The 14,681-nt window shown below is 38.6% G+C and overlaps 1 protein-coding gene across 3 annotated transcripts in view; it reads left to right on the forward strand.

Moving 5' to 3' along the window:
- RPS6KC1 (ribosomal protein S6 kinase C1) overlaps positions 1 to 14,681 on the forward strand; it is a 134,936-nt gene that overhangs the window by 100,629 nt on the left and 19,626 nt on the right. For all 3 annotated transcript variants that reach the window (XM_080647944.1, XM_080647945.1, XM_080647946.1), the window contains 2 exons: positions 5,575 to 7,152; positions 7,424 to 7,513. In XM_080647944.1, coding sequence (XP_080504070.1) covers positions 5,575 to 7,152; positions 7,424 to 7,513 — 1,668 coding nt within the window. The remainder of the gene's footprint in view (positions 1 to 5,574; positions 7,153 to 7,423; positions 7,514 to 14,681) is intronic.

Here is a 14,681-nt window from a genome sequence, read left to right on the forward strand (position 1 = left end):
GCCACTCTGGCAGGGGAGGCCAGTTAGGGCTGACCAGGCCAGCAGGGGAGGGCAGTTAGGGGTGACTGGGCCTGCAGGGGAGGACAGTTGGGGGTGACCAGGCCAGCAGGGGAGGGCAGTTAGGGGCAATTGGGCTAGCAGGGGAGCAGTTAGGTGTCAATCAGGCTGGCAGGGGAGTGGTTAGGGCAAGGGTGGGCAAACTTTTTGACTCGAGGGCCACAATGGGTTCTTAAACTGGACCGGAGGGCCGGAACAAAAGCATGGATGGAGTGTTTGTGTGAACTAATATAAATTCAAAGTAAAGGAGCGGAGGGAAGAGCAAGAGAACCCTCCGCTCTTTCGGCTCCGCGGGCCGGATAGAACAGCCGAACGGGCCGGATTCGGCCCGCGGGCCGTAGTTTGCCCACGGCTGGGTTAGGGGGTGATCAGGCTGGCAGGCAGAAGTGGTTAGGGGCAATCAGGCAGGTAGGCAGGCGAGTGGTTGGGAGCTAGCAGTCCTGGATTGTGAGAGGGATGTCCAACTGCCTGGTTGGGCCCGATCCCGGTAGGATTAGGCGACTATGCTAGTGGTTCTCAACCTGTGGGTCACGACCCACAGGTTGAGAACTGCTGCTGTAGAGCCTAAGACCATCGGAAAACACAGGTATTTACATTACAATTCATAACAGTAGCAAAATTACAGTTATGAAGTAGCAAAGAAAATAATTTTATGGTTGGGGGTCACCACAACATGAGGAACTGTATTAAAGGGTTGTGGCATTAGAAAGGTTGAGAACCACTGGTATAGAGGATAGAGAGATTATAGGAGTTGTATCCAGTGAGGAGATATAAAAAAGAATGGTAAAATAAAACAAATTCTGAAGGACCTTCAAGAATGGGTGGGATTTTGACAAGCAGATAATGGGGAAACTAATAGGAAAGAACTTCTAAATGGTAGGTATAGTTTGAACGAAAGCCCAGCGTGGTTATATGTGGAGCAATCTGGTTCAGATGAATTTTTCAGTGAGTTGAGGGAGAGGATTAACTTATGGGTTGATACTGTATTACTGAGGGTTTCAAATACCTTTATGAAGTTGGTACATCATTCAGAGTGGAGGGGATTTGGGTTTTTATTTTTTAAATTTAATAAATCTTTATTGTTCAGATTATTACAAGTGTTCCTCTTTTTTACCCCCATAGCTCCCCTCCACCCGGTTCCCACTCCACCCTCTGCCCTTACCTCCCCCCACCCCCATTGTCCTCATCCATAGGTGTACAATTTTTGTCCAGTCTCTTCCCGCACCCCCCACACCCCTTTCCCCCTGAGAATTGTCAGTCCACTCTCTTTCTATGCCCCTGATTCTATTATGTTCACCAGTTTATTCTGTTCATCAGATTTTTTTATTCACTTGGTTTTTAGATTCACTTGTTGATAGATATATATCTGTTGTTCATAATTTTTATCTTTACCTTTTTCTTCTTCTTCCTCTTCTTAAAGAATACCTTTCAGCATTTTATATAATACTAGTCTGGCGGTGATGAACTCCTTTAGCTTTTTTTTATCTGTGAAGCTCTTTATCTGCCCTTCAATTCTGAATGATAGCTTTGCTGGGTAGAGTAATCTTGGTTGTAGGTTCTTGCTATTCATCACTTTGAATATTTCTTGCCATTCCCATCTGGCCTGCATAGTTTCTGTTGATAAATCAGCTGACAATCGTATGGTTGCTCCCTTGTAGGTAACTAACTGTTTTTCTCTTGCTGCTTTTAATATTCTCCCTTTGTCTTTTGCTCTTGGCATTTTAATTATGATGTGCCTTGGTGTGGTCCTCTTTGGATTCCTTTTGTTTGGGGTTCTGTGCGCTTCCTGGACTTGTAAGTCTATTTTTTTCACCAGGTGGGGGATGTTTTCAGTCATTATTTCTTCAAATAGGTTTTCAGTATCTTGCTCTCTCTCTTCTTCTGGCACCCCCATAATTCGGATGTTGGTACGCTTGAAGTTGTCCCAGAGGCTCCTTACACTATCTTCATATTTTGGGATTCTTTTTTCTTTTTGCTTTTCCGGTTGGGTGTTTTTTGCTTCTTTGTATTTCAAATCTTTGACTTGATTCTTGTGATCCTCTAGTCTGCTGTTAGATCTCTGTATAATAATATTTTTTATTTCAGTCAGTGTATGCTTAATTTCTAGTTGGTCCTTTTTCATATCCTCGAGGGTCTCGCTAAATTTATCAGCCTTTTCTAGAAAATTCTTGAAAAACCTTATAACCGTGGTTTTGAACTCTATATCCAGTCATTTGCTTTCCTCCATTTCTTTCATTTGTGATCTGTTTCTTTGTCTCCGCATTTTGGCTACTTCCCTGAGTTGATAGAGTTGCTTTGTGTGCTAGGTGTCCTATAGAGCCCAGTGGCTCAGCCTCCCCAGTGACCTGAGGTGGACACTCTTGGTGCACCCCTTTGTGGACTGTGTGAACAGTCTTGTTGTAGTTAAGCCTTGATTTTTGTTGGTATCACTGGGAGGAATTGACCTCCAGGCCAATTGGCTGTGAGGATCAGCTTTGTCTATGCTGGGAGAACTTCTGTGCTGGAGACACCCTGATGAGATAAGACTTGCAAAAGCCTCTGTGCTCAGCTTGGATGGGGCGGAGTATCAGGGCGGAGCAGAAAGCATTGGCTTCCCGTCAGCCCTGCCCTAATAGGCCCCTGTGTCTCAGTGTCCCGTGGTAATCGCTGCAAGCACCTCTGAGAGAAAGCTGCCCTCGAGTTCTGCCCGCTTCCAGACAGTCAAGTTTCTCTCCGAATGGGTCTGGGTCCCCAGAGTCTTGCCCGGAACTGGAGTTCATTGCAGTCGGGAGCTTTTGTCTCCCTCCCGCTTGAGAAAGCCAGCCGCGTACTCAGTTGCCCACCCTCTCCCCGTGCGCGCCTCGGTACCTCTGCTTTCTGCAGTTCCTCTGAGTCTCAGTGTGCTTTTCTCTTTCCTGACAGTCCAGTTTCACCCTATATGAGTCTGGGTCCCCAGAGTCTCGCCCGGAACTGGAGTTCAGTGCCATTGGGAGCTTTTGTCTCCCTCCCACTTGAGAAAGCCAGCCACGCACTTAGTTGCCAGTCCTCTCCGCGTGCGTGTATCAGTACCTCTACCTCCTGCAGCTCCTCTGAGTCTCAGTGTGCTTTTCTCTTTCCTTCTAGTTGTAGAATTTCCACTCAGCCAGCCTTCCTGTGGTTCTGGATGATGTCCGTTTTGTCTTTTAGTTGTAGTTTTGAAATTGTGCGAGGCAGCAGTTTAGGTGTTTACCTATGCCGCCATCTTGGTTTCTGTCGGATTTGGGTTCTTGAATTGAAAAATGACATAATAAGATCTATGCTAGATTGGAAGCAGTTATGGTAGCAATTAAGTTGTAGCTATAACTTTATTCCAAGAAACACAGAATGGTCAAAGGAATTAAAAGAGGAGGAAGACTGTGAGAAACATTATGGATAGATTCTATAGGACTTGGAAAATTGTAGAGAGAAAAAGGAAGAGAAAAGAATCCAAGTTTGGTCCAAAACTTTTCTGACAGAATGGCTCAGAAGTCAGAAAGAGGAAGTGATTTGGGGAGCAAAAATAAAGAATTTAAGCACCTTGAATTTTAGATTTCAGCAGCTCATCCAGGTAGAATTGGCCTAAGAATGAATGAAATTTTTCCTGGTACTTTAGTACATGCTATTTCCTGCTGATCCTTGGAGCTTCACGCTGAAGATACTATCTGCTTTGTGATGGCATGTCTCCTGATGAGTTGCCATCCAAGTTAACAAGCATTGACTGTCTGTCATGTCCTGCGCACTATGTAGGAAATACATATGCAAAAACGAAAAAGACGTGGTTCTGTCCTTACAGTAGTCACCATCTAGGAGAATTGAAAATAACACATAATTTTTTTAGATTGCATACAGGAATCCCAGCTTCAGGTTTAGGCATTATTGTTAGTGTGCCACAGTAGAGCTATTTGTGACAAGAAGGGTGTCGTTACTGTTGTCAAAAGACTAAGATGGAACCAATGCATAGCTCCTTGTATGAGTGAATGAGTTTCAAAGCCATATATGAATGTTTAAAATTAAGTTTTAATATGGGGAAATAAGAAAAAATAAGTATAAACTAGTGAGAACAGAAAGTTAGCTAAGAAAAAATGAGAAGGTAATGTTTAAACACCATAATGTCCTATACTACTAACTATTATCAAAATGGAAGAAGAATGTTAAGTACGTCACTGGTAGAGGAGAGGCTTGAGTATTTTAGGATTAATATTATGACGGTTAACCTTTATTGAGCAGTTACTCTATGTGAGGCATATCAGGAGCTTTTTATGTATTTATCAAATTCCTCTAGAAGTGAAATGAGAAGTAGAAAAAGTGTTTTTGGATGCTTCCATTGATCTTTTTACACATGTAATTGACTGTCAATGATTATTTCCCTTAAGATTTACTTACCCTTGGTATATGATAATATGGTAATGCTTAATAACAGCATTAAAAATGTGCTGAAAAAAGTTGCTTTCACCTTATTAATAAAGGGTTTCATTTTTAACACACGATTTCTCACTTTTGGAAGCTACAGTTATATCTTCACCAAGTATGCTTCTGCAATTACTGTTTTTAAGATTTTGGGATCAAATTTAATTTTGTAATACTGTTTCTAGTCAGTAGAGCTTTGGTAGGTTTTGGATGCTTATAGTTTATTTAATCAATGATTCTAATTAGCAAAAGAGGTTTAGTTTTTAATGATAAAAACAAAACAAATAAAAAATAAGGTGAAATAGCTACCTAACAAGTATTGCTGGTAAAACATTGGATTATTTTATTTCTGTGATTTATGTGAAGTTGGTTTTTATGTTTTTGGTTTTTATAGGTTTCTGGTATATATCAGAATACATAATTAGAATTACAATAGCTTGCCTCATTAATGGCTGCCAATTAATATTCAATTGCATTACTTAGTCTCATACCACACATGATGTGTATGAGGAGGGGAGAAAATGGGAAAATATTATTAATATGTCATTTATAATGGCATAATTATATACCAGATACAAAATCTCCCCACTAATCCTGGACTGGGCATTTTCAAAGTGCAATAAAATTATTGACTTTTTTTTTTTTTTTTTTTTTTTTTTTTTTACCAGTGAAGGATACAGTTTTAAGCAGCACTTATTTATGAATTTCCACTTGACCAAGGGGCCATGCTTGAAAAAATTATTACATAAACAAATCAGAACACAATCAGCTATTTCTAAAGCTAAATTATATTTAACTTTAAAGCAGAAAATCAGCTGTGAGATTTCATGTTAGTAGTTGTTATAACTAATTTCCCTTCAAAGGAAGAAATAGGTTGTCATTTCAGAAATAATTGATATTAGGGGATATGCTGACACTGTACTTACCAGTCAGCAATAACAAAAGACATTTTATTAAAATGCTTGTCTTCCAGCATACTGGATATATTAATGGGTGGGTATCTTTGACTGGCTCATAGCTGATTATTCGAATACCTTTTGCTTTTCTAGTGACTTCAATAAGTAACTGTTAATTTAGGGATCTTAAAAATTTTTTTGTTGTACTTGTTTACAGGTGGCAGACTGTGGTCATATGTCAGTAAATTTCTCAACAGAAGTCCTGAAGAAAGCTTCGACATCGAGGAAGTGAAAAAACCTGCACTTACGAAAGTTCACCTGCAACAGCCGACTTCCAGTCCTCAGGACAGCAGCAGCTTTGAATCCAGAGGAAGCGATGCTGGACCCACGCTTCAGGTTCTGCCTCTGAAAAGTAGTCTTACCCTGAGCTCTCAAGATGATAGCAACCAAGACGATGATGGCCAAGATAGCTCGCCAAAATGGCCAGATTCTGGCTCAAGTTCAGAAGAAGAATTCACTACTAGTTATTTAACATTATGCAATGAATATGGGCAAGAAAAGATTGAACCAGGGTCACTGAATGAGGAGCCTTTCATGAAGACTGAAGGAAATGCTGTTGATACCAAAGCTGTTGAAGGCTTCCCCATGCACCTTGTTGCTGACAGCAACAGCCCCAGCACCCAGCTGATGGCACATGAGCTGAAATTTTTCCCTGGAAATGATGACCTGGAAACAGTTAGCTCTCCAAGGACATCAGATTCTCTCAGTAGATCTAAAAACAGCTCCATGGAATTCTTTAGGATAGACAGTAAGGATAGCACTAGTGAACTCCTAGGACTTGATTTTGGAGAAAAAATGTATAGTCTGAAGTCAGAGCCTTTGAAACCATTTTTTACTCTTTCGGATGGAGACAAGAGTTTTAATATTAGTGAAAGCAAGGTTGTAGCTCAGGACACCATTAGCAGGGGCTCTGATGACTCTGTCCCAGTTATTTCTTTTAAAGATGCTGCTTTTGATGATATTAGTGGTACTGATGAAGGAAGGCCTGATCTTCTTGTAAACCTACCTGGTGAATTGGAGCCAACAAAAGATGGTGCAGCAATGGGACCTACTAAGTTTACACAGACTAATGTAGGCATAATAGAAAGTAAACTATTGGAAGCCCCCGATGTTTTATGCCTCAGGCTTCGTGCTGAACAGTGCCAAGCACAGGAAGAAGAAGGCTCAGAAGAATTGAGTGACCCCTCTAGGCTTCCACCTGATGGTATAACAGAGAAACACTATGTACAGGGGAGTCCTGGGATGTTATTTGCAGCTGCTGTTGATCATAGTAGTTCAGACATTTCCTTGATGCATAGCCCGCACCCTAACTTTCAAGGACTTGGAGTGGTCGAGTCGGCAGTGACTGCAAACAACACAGAGGAAAGCGTATTCCCTGCTTCTGACCCACTCTCAGGTGCTAACGAATACAGTGCAGACATGGACACTTTAAAAACTGAGGAAGTATTGCTGTTTACAGATCAAGCTGATGATTTGACTGAAGAGGAACAGACTTTATTTCAGAGAGACTCTGTGACTAAGGAAGCGAGTGGGCTAGCACTAGGAGGAGACAAGGAGATACATAAGATTTTTGAGGACCTCGATAAAAAATTAGCACTACACTCCAGGTTTTACATCCCAGAGGGCTGCATTCAGAGATGGGCAGCTGAGATGGTGGTAGCCCTTGATGCTTTACACAGAGAGGGAATTGTGTGCCGCGATTTGAACCCAAACAACATCTTATTGAATGATAGAGGTCAGGAACTTTTGCAAATGCATTTCTTTTTATTCGCTGTTGCTTCCAATTAACTGAGTAGGCGTTTTATCTTGTAATTAGTATCTTCATTTCCTATCTAGAGCTTCATTATCAGTGCAGCAAATTCACCCCCAGTAATAGCTTCTAGTACTTAATGATGCCATTATTCTTAATGATACTGTTTTTAGCTACAAAAGGAGTAATTACAGTTCACTTCTGCAGAAAATGGAAGAGAAAAATGTTTTGATTTCTCCTGTCGTTTTGTTTTTAGGACACATTCAGCTAACGTATTTTAGCAGGTGGAGTGAGGTTGAAGATTCCTGTGACAGCGATGCCATAGAGAGAATGTACTGTGCCCCAGGTTAGAGTCTTCTCCTACAATGTTTTGCTTGCAAAAGTAGCCCGCAGCTCTCATTTCTTTATGAAAGTTGTATTTGTCACTAGCAGTTTACATATATGTTGGATTTGGTTTTCTCCTTAACCCTTCAAAAAAAGAAATTGAAACCATTATATAATCCATAGTTGTGTGTGTGTGTATTTGTTGTTAAATGGGTTTGTATTTCTCGTTAGAAATGTCTTAACTCCTTAGTGTTTAGAAAGAACTTTAAATACCCTGAGCCTCTTTAAATGGATGATTTTTATTAAGATGTGAGAGGTAATTGATTAAATAGGTAAAATTCCTAAGGCTAAAAATATGGGTAAAATATAGAATTCAAAAAAAATTTAGAGTAGATTTTAAAGAGCTCATTCCATATTTTGAGAAATTTTAGGAAGCATGTTCTTCTTGTTTTAAAATAGCCTATTTTGTTAAATATTTGATACAACAGGTTTCTCTTTCTCTTACTGTATTGTCTTTATTCTTTTAATTAGAGGTTTATTTCTAGGGATGTTAGATCCTTTGTTGAAAACTACAGGTCACTTAAGCATATGAATTGTATTGGAGTGAGTTTCTCTTTGTCAGAATCCAAAGTTTGTTCACCTTTTGCCCAGCAGTCAGCCGCTTTGGATAGCCAAAGCTGCTTCATTTGTCACCCCACGGGCTTTCAGAGGAGGTTCAAGCTGATTATGTTGACATGATCTGCTTAGTTGTTGATTAATACAGTGTTTAAGTGCTTACTAGCTAACCAGTGTATTATTGATGCTAACATTGTTTCCCTGCATAATGGGAAATGATTATAATTAGGATTGAAGGAGCTATATTGTTTTAGTTGCAACCTTCATTGTTAAGAATGATTTCTGTAATGGGGAATTTCAAAGTTTTTCAACTTGCAGGGCAAATATCCTAAAACTTATGTTCTGAAAACAATGATTTGGATTTTCTTCTTACCTTACTCTCTTTCTTCTCCCAAATTAGGGCTCTTTGTTTTTATGTCTTCCTAGGGGCAATAGAGCATGCTTACATTTTCTTGTTTCTCTCAAATACATAATATTATGCTGTTTTTTGAAACCTTATTAGTATGATTTAGTTAATGGGATAACAAAAATGTTTTCATAGTAAAATCACTTTGTTAAGGTTATCTAGGTTTTTTTTCTTTTTTTCTTAACAGACTCTCCTCTTTTCTAATTTGGTAAGAAAATACACGTATTAGTTATAATGAATTTGAGGTTTTAGAATAAAAATTAAATCTGGGGATTTTTAAAAAGTGGAATCCTATTAAACCTTGAAGTCAAGTGCAGTATAAACCTTAGATCAAAACCAAAGGTTTATGGAGCATTGTTTAAAGTTTATACCTGACTCATTATTTCCTGTTAGTGTTGTTACTTTCTTACTGGAAACTCTGTAGGGTTGTACTTTGGCATTCCAGCAGATTATTTTTCTTCAGTTTAAAGTACAGTCATGTTTACTGTTATATTATAGCATGTTGACCTCCTGAGAATTTAAATATGTGTGGAACAGAATCATACCACACTCATTAATAGATACAACTTTCAATTTTGTGTCCTGAAATACTGAATTTAATAGATCAGTATCCAAGTTCTACTTTTTAAGCTTTTTCCCCCCTCAGAAATCACAATTCTTACAACTGACCAGCAGGTGGCAGTCTACCATTAATGGATTTTTGCTCTCATCTTCCAGGTTGTCCTTCACTAACATTCAAAAAAAGCTGTAGTCTGAAGAAGGGTTTTGTTTTAATTATTTGCATAAAAGAATTGTACTTTCAAGCTTTGTGAGTTACAAAAGTGCCCTAGTATTATGGCTTGCATTGAACAATGTGGAAAGTCTCTTCATTCCTTGGGCTTTTCAGTTTGTTTTATCAATAGGATAAAATAAAACCAATACCCCTGTAATGGCCTTAACTGAAAAGCAATGCTAGTGTTCTAAGTTAGATGATCTTAAATCTAGAGAGTTACAGGACTTAGTTAAGTCTGTGAATTCCTGCCCCTTGCTTACAATGCAAAAGGGAATTAGAGCAAAAATTTATAAATTACTGCATCTCAAAATTGAAGGGCAGTCCTACTGATAAAAACTACAAGTAGGCTTTCCTCCTTCTCTCAAAGAGGTGGGAGTAATGATAATATACTAGTATTTCGTCACTTAAAAATCACAAATCAATGAATACAGCGGGACATAGAGTACTTAGTCCTCTTATGATCTATCTACCCTTAGAAACATTTAGGGTTTAACTAATTCTTCCCCACCTCCCTGCCCTTCCATTTCCCATCGCTGACCTTCGTATTATTGTCCAAGTAACTCTAAAGCATATTAAGCCGATGATGTTTGCTTAGAAAGTGAAGTTGTCACAAGATTATGGTGAAAACGATTCACTTCTGTTTAAACAGTGTGCAACCTCTACCCCTTCCACTCCTCCCTCCTGGGAATCCTTATCACATATTTGTCCTAAAAACATTACCCACCTGCCCTGTACTTTATAGTATCAGCAAGGTATCTTTTTATCTTGTGGATGATGTGCCTTTATATTTTGAGAAAAAATTTCCAGTAACAGATTCGATTTACATGGACAGAAACTTGAGCAAATGCCAAACTAGCAGGGGGGCCATTATTCTGCTCTATAAATAAGTTTAAAAAAAGAAAGAAACACACACACAGAAACCTGTGAATCAACATGTTTTGGTCTAATTGAGGGGAAAAGCAAGATAGATAAATTTTGAAATGCAAATGATCACCTTCTGTTACTTAAGCATAGTTTTCTGCCAACTTTGTGATCTTAGATTTTAAAAAGTCAGTCATTTCAACAATGTATATATACTGCCAAGGATGTCTGATGTTGACAAGCTTCTGTAACAAAATGAAGAATGTTTTTTAAAAAGTTGCGACTTTTTATTTTAAAGAAAACAAATCTAACAACAAAAAGACAAAAACCATGGAGCATTCTGTGTCTACATCTGTGAAAAAGCCAGCAAATAAATGGCTGCAGCTGCAGGCCCATCAAGAGGGTCTTGAGAATACGAATTCACTGATCATACCCAGCCCTGTTTTCAAAGTAGAAGCCCTTCCTTTTAGGTTCACTTTGTATCCTTAGATTATCTAGGATGACTCTCTAGAAAGGTTTTACTTTAAATAAACATCATTCATGGTAAATGGGTTCCTTTCATACCAGAGAAACAGAAAGGAGTTCAGGAAGAGCAAAGAGCAAAGAAATTGTCCCCAAAGTAGGAATAGATTGTATAGCATGACAATACAAATATAACAGTGTCCAGTTTCCATATTTGGAGACTTTCAGATGCTGTATTAAGAGACTTTTAGACAGGCTCCCCTATTTTCCATTGTGAGAGATTATAGAATAAAAACTGGAGAAAATTGATTATTCTTCTTCAGAGGACTTCCTTGTAGTTACTCTGATTTTATTTCTATTTGCACATACACAGGCACGCAAAGGTTTTCTTGTGTTTTATCATTGCAACTATTTATCATAATATAGAATAATTTTTGTTATAAAATTTCAAGTATTAAGAAAAACTAAAATGTCAAGAAAGTATTTTTCTTTTCTTAGTCTTTTTTAGCAGTCTTGCTTGAGGACTTTTTAGACTTGAGAATTTATAGGTGAATATAAGTGTAAATTGACAAAGTCTAAAATGCTCTTTACTGCATCCCAATCTCTACGCTCCCAGATGTCAAATGACAGCTTTGCTTCCTCTCGTAGGCGATTTCACACTTGGAAACAGCTCACAGCTGACAGGGAAAAGTGAAACATAGAAAAATCTTGCTGAACACTATCTCTGAAATTCAGTTTTAGAGCATGACATTTATTTACTACCTTCCTTTGCTCTTCTAGCCTGACTTTATCATATAGTCCATGAATATATTTTTTGAGAGTAGTCTCCCATGCCCTTCTCCATAAACATGTTTCACACACAATTTGTTGCTTTTTAAGCATGGTGCTCTATGTGATAGTTACGTATTTGATAATTAGATCTAGGACTCAGATCATGAGTGGTTTAAAATATCATGAGGCTATCATAAGTTTAAAATTTTGAGATGGAATTGAGAATTGCTAAACCTTGATATTTGTCCCATATCAGCCATTAACTCATTGCATGACCTTATTGTGCAAGTTACTTAAGACTTTCCAGGACTTGCTTTACTGGTAGTAAAATAGATAAGTTGAGTATAAAAAAGATTACAGATGTCAAATCATCTAATTTCCTTCTTATACAAAATATAGTCAAAATTCAAGTCCATCTTATTAAGGCAAGAATTTTACCCCAAGGGCAAATATTGATTTCTTGTCTAACATTGATAGGGTTAAAAATAATTATTTCACTTGGGGAACTTTCTAAGTAGATATTTTTACTCATAGAGTTGTACATAAAGAACGTATTGTGGAGCCTGGCTGGCTGAAGTGGCTCAGGTGGCTGAATGTTGTCCATGCAATGAAAAGTTGCTGGTTCGATTCCCAGTCAGGACACATACCTGGGTTGTGGGTTTGATCCTCAGTCACGGCACCTAAGGAAGGCAACTGATCTCCCTTCCTTCCCTCCCTCCTTCTTTGTAAGCATGTCCTCAGGTGAGGTGGGGGGAGGGAAAATAAAATATATTGTAGAAATGAGGGATTTATGGAAAATATTTTTATTTAGAGGAAAAAAACCAAGACAACTTTTGAGTAGGGTGAAATTTGAATGCCAAGAGTCTCAGCAAACAAAATTATTTAAAGAAGAATCATTTAGATCTGAGAATTTTGGGATGAGGAGTCTAATTTTAGGAATGCAAAGTTGATAGAGAAAGCAAACAAATATTGATGTATATTTTGAAATACTAATGATATAACCAGGAAATACAGGTATATCCCTGGTGTAGTCTCTCCCCACCTCCCACTCCCAAAGAAAGAAGAAAAAGGCAAGAGGTAGCTTTTAGAAGTAATTTTAAGAGTAAAATATTTGTGGTTAATACTTAAACATTATAGCTCACAACAGTAAATCTTCTGTTTGATGTATCCTTAAGCAAAACTTCAACAGTAGCTTTCTTGTTCATAGTAAACGTTTTAGTGTGTCCCTTGAATGATTACCAAGTACTTTTAATGTTTTGCCCTCAGTTGCTATTGTCATAAAAATGAACTCCGTACCTTTGAAAGAGAATCAGTAACTTTTCAAGTTTGTGATAGAGTAGTGAAAGCATTCCCTGATGCAGTTCTTGTATATTGAAGAAACTTGTGCCCTGAATATAGAGCCTTATTAGGATAAACAAGAAGAGCTTCAAGTCAACTCGAGTCTTAGTTGTTCAGGCAAAGCCATTCTGAAGTAAAGAAGATTAAATATGCGTTTGAGGTTCTAGACCCTTAGGATCCATCCCTAGGTAGGATGTGTCCTGGAGCTCTCATAAACCGTTAGCTAGCTACTTTGACCAAATCACCAGTTTCTCTACCATGTAAAATATTGTCATTTTTAATCTCCATGAAGTAGCCAGGGCTTACTTCTCCTAAGCAATTATTCACAAAAACTTCTTCAAATAAATCTTTTAAAATGCTAAGACTTTAAAAAAAGCAAGTTAAATTGCTGAAGTTCCTTTACTAGCAGTGCATGTAGCTCTGCCCGCCTAACAGAGCAGCAGAGCCGCAGAGAGAGGGAGCTGCGTCTGTCATTTTCACAATTTTCAGTTAGCCTTTTTCCCATCAATCAACTTTAATGGCGTTGGCTGGGTAACACTGTGACACCCAATGGCTATTCAGAATGGAGTTGTTGTTGATATGATCAATGGAAAATGGAGCATGCTGTTGGTTTTTTTCCTACTAGAAATGCAGGGTGAGAGAGAAAGCAAGATTGTATAGAGCTCAGAATTATAATTATAATCAGTCAACCAGAAGTCATATGGTAGTTACCCGTTTCTCATTTTATTTCACAAGAATACGGTATAGTAATGACACCTATAAACTATCTTGAACAAGTAATTCTTGGCCTGGAATGCTGAATCAAGTTAAATCAAGGAGTTTTGACTCAAGTTGTGCAGATAATTGCAGGAAACCTCAGAACATGGCTGCCAGGTCACCACGACAACAGGAAGAGTAGAGCTGGGTAGTGGGAGAAATGCAGAATTTGGTACTTTGTCAAGCCTAGACTGAGCTGACGGTGGTGTACACCTACATCCAGTTCCCCACGTATAACAAAACAGGCCCAGGGTTCCAGGTAATTGAATTACTGTGGTGTCAGGAAGCAAGGCTAGCGAGTGGGATGAGCCAAGAAAGCGCGAAAGGTGGACCCAGCCCACACCCCTCCCTTCACCTTGTGGCCACCTGGGCAGCAGAGCCCCAGCCTTGCAGACTTCTCTCTGCAAAGTGCTAGCCTCTGTCATTGGCCTTCTCTGGATAATAATCTAACGAATTGGTGATACCGGCCACTTCTAAACAGTCCAGATACCCTCCTTGACAAATACTGCATTTGAATAATCATTTGAATACAATGTTGGAGGACTTTATGCAATGTAGAAATGCTAATTGGGCAGCCAACATCGTTTGAAATAGGATAAAATTAGAAAAAAAGGAGGAAAATGGCCATTTGAAATGCTAGGGTAGGAAATGCAAGTTCCAGGTTCTAGTTAGTCTCTCACCCTGAGAATTGAGATCTGCACAGACCTTAGGCAAGTAAATTTCTTCTGCCTTTGACTACCTTGTTTCAAAGGCACAGTCTCTTTCAACGGTTTTGTACCAATACATTTTTAAACTTTAAACTTCTAAACTTTGATGATTTAGGTTATAGGTATTAGAGCAGTGGTTCTCAACCTTTCTAATGCCGCAACCCTTTAATACAGTTCCTCAAGTTGTGGTGACCCCCAACCATAAAATTATTTTCGTTGCTACTTCATAACTGTAATTTTGCTACTGTTATGAACTGTAATGTAAATATCTGTGTTTTCCGATGGTCTTAGGCTCTACAGCAGCGGTTCTCAACCTGTGGGTCGCGACTATAGAGCCTAAGACTATCGGAAAACACAGATATTTACATTACAATTCATAACAGTAGCAAAATTACAGTTATGAAGCAGCAAAGAAAATAATTTTATGGTTGGGGGTCACCACAACTTGAGGAACTGTATTAAAGGGTTGCGGCATTAGAAAGGTTGAGAACCAATGTATTAT

This window comes from Plecotus auritus (assembly GCF_963455305.1).
Source record: "Plecotus auritus genome assembly, chromosome: 12".
Taxonomy (NCBI): domain Eukaryota; kingdom Metazoa; phylum Chordata; class Mammalia; order Chiroptera; family Vespertilionidae; genus Plecotus; species Plecotus auritus.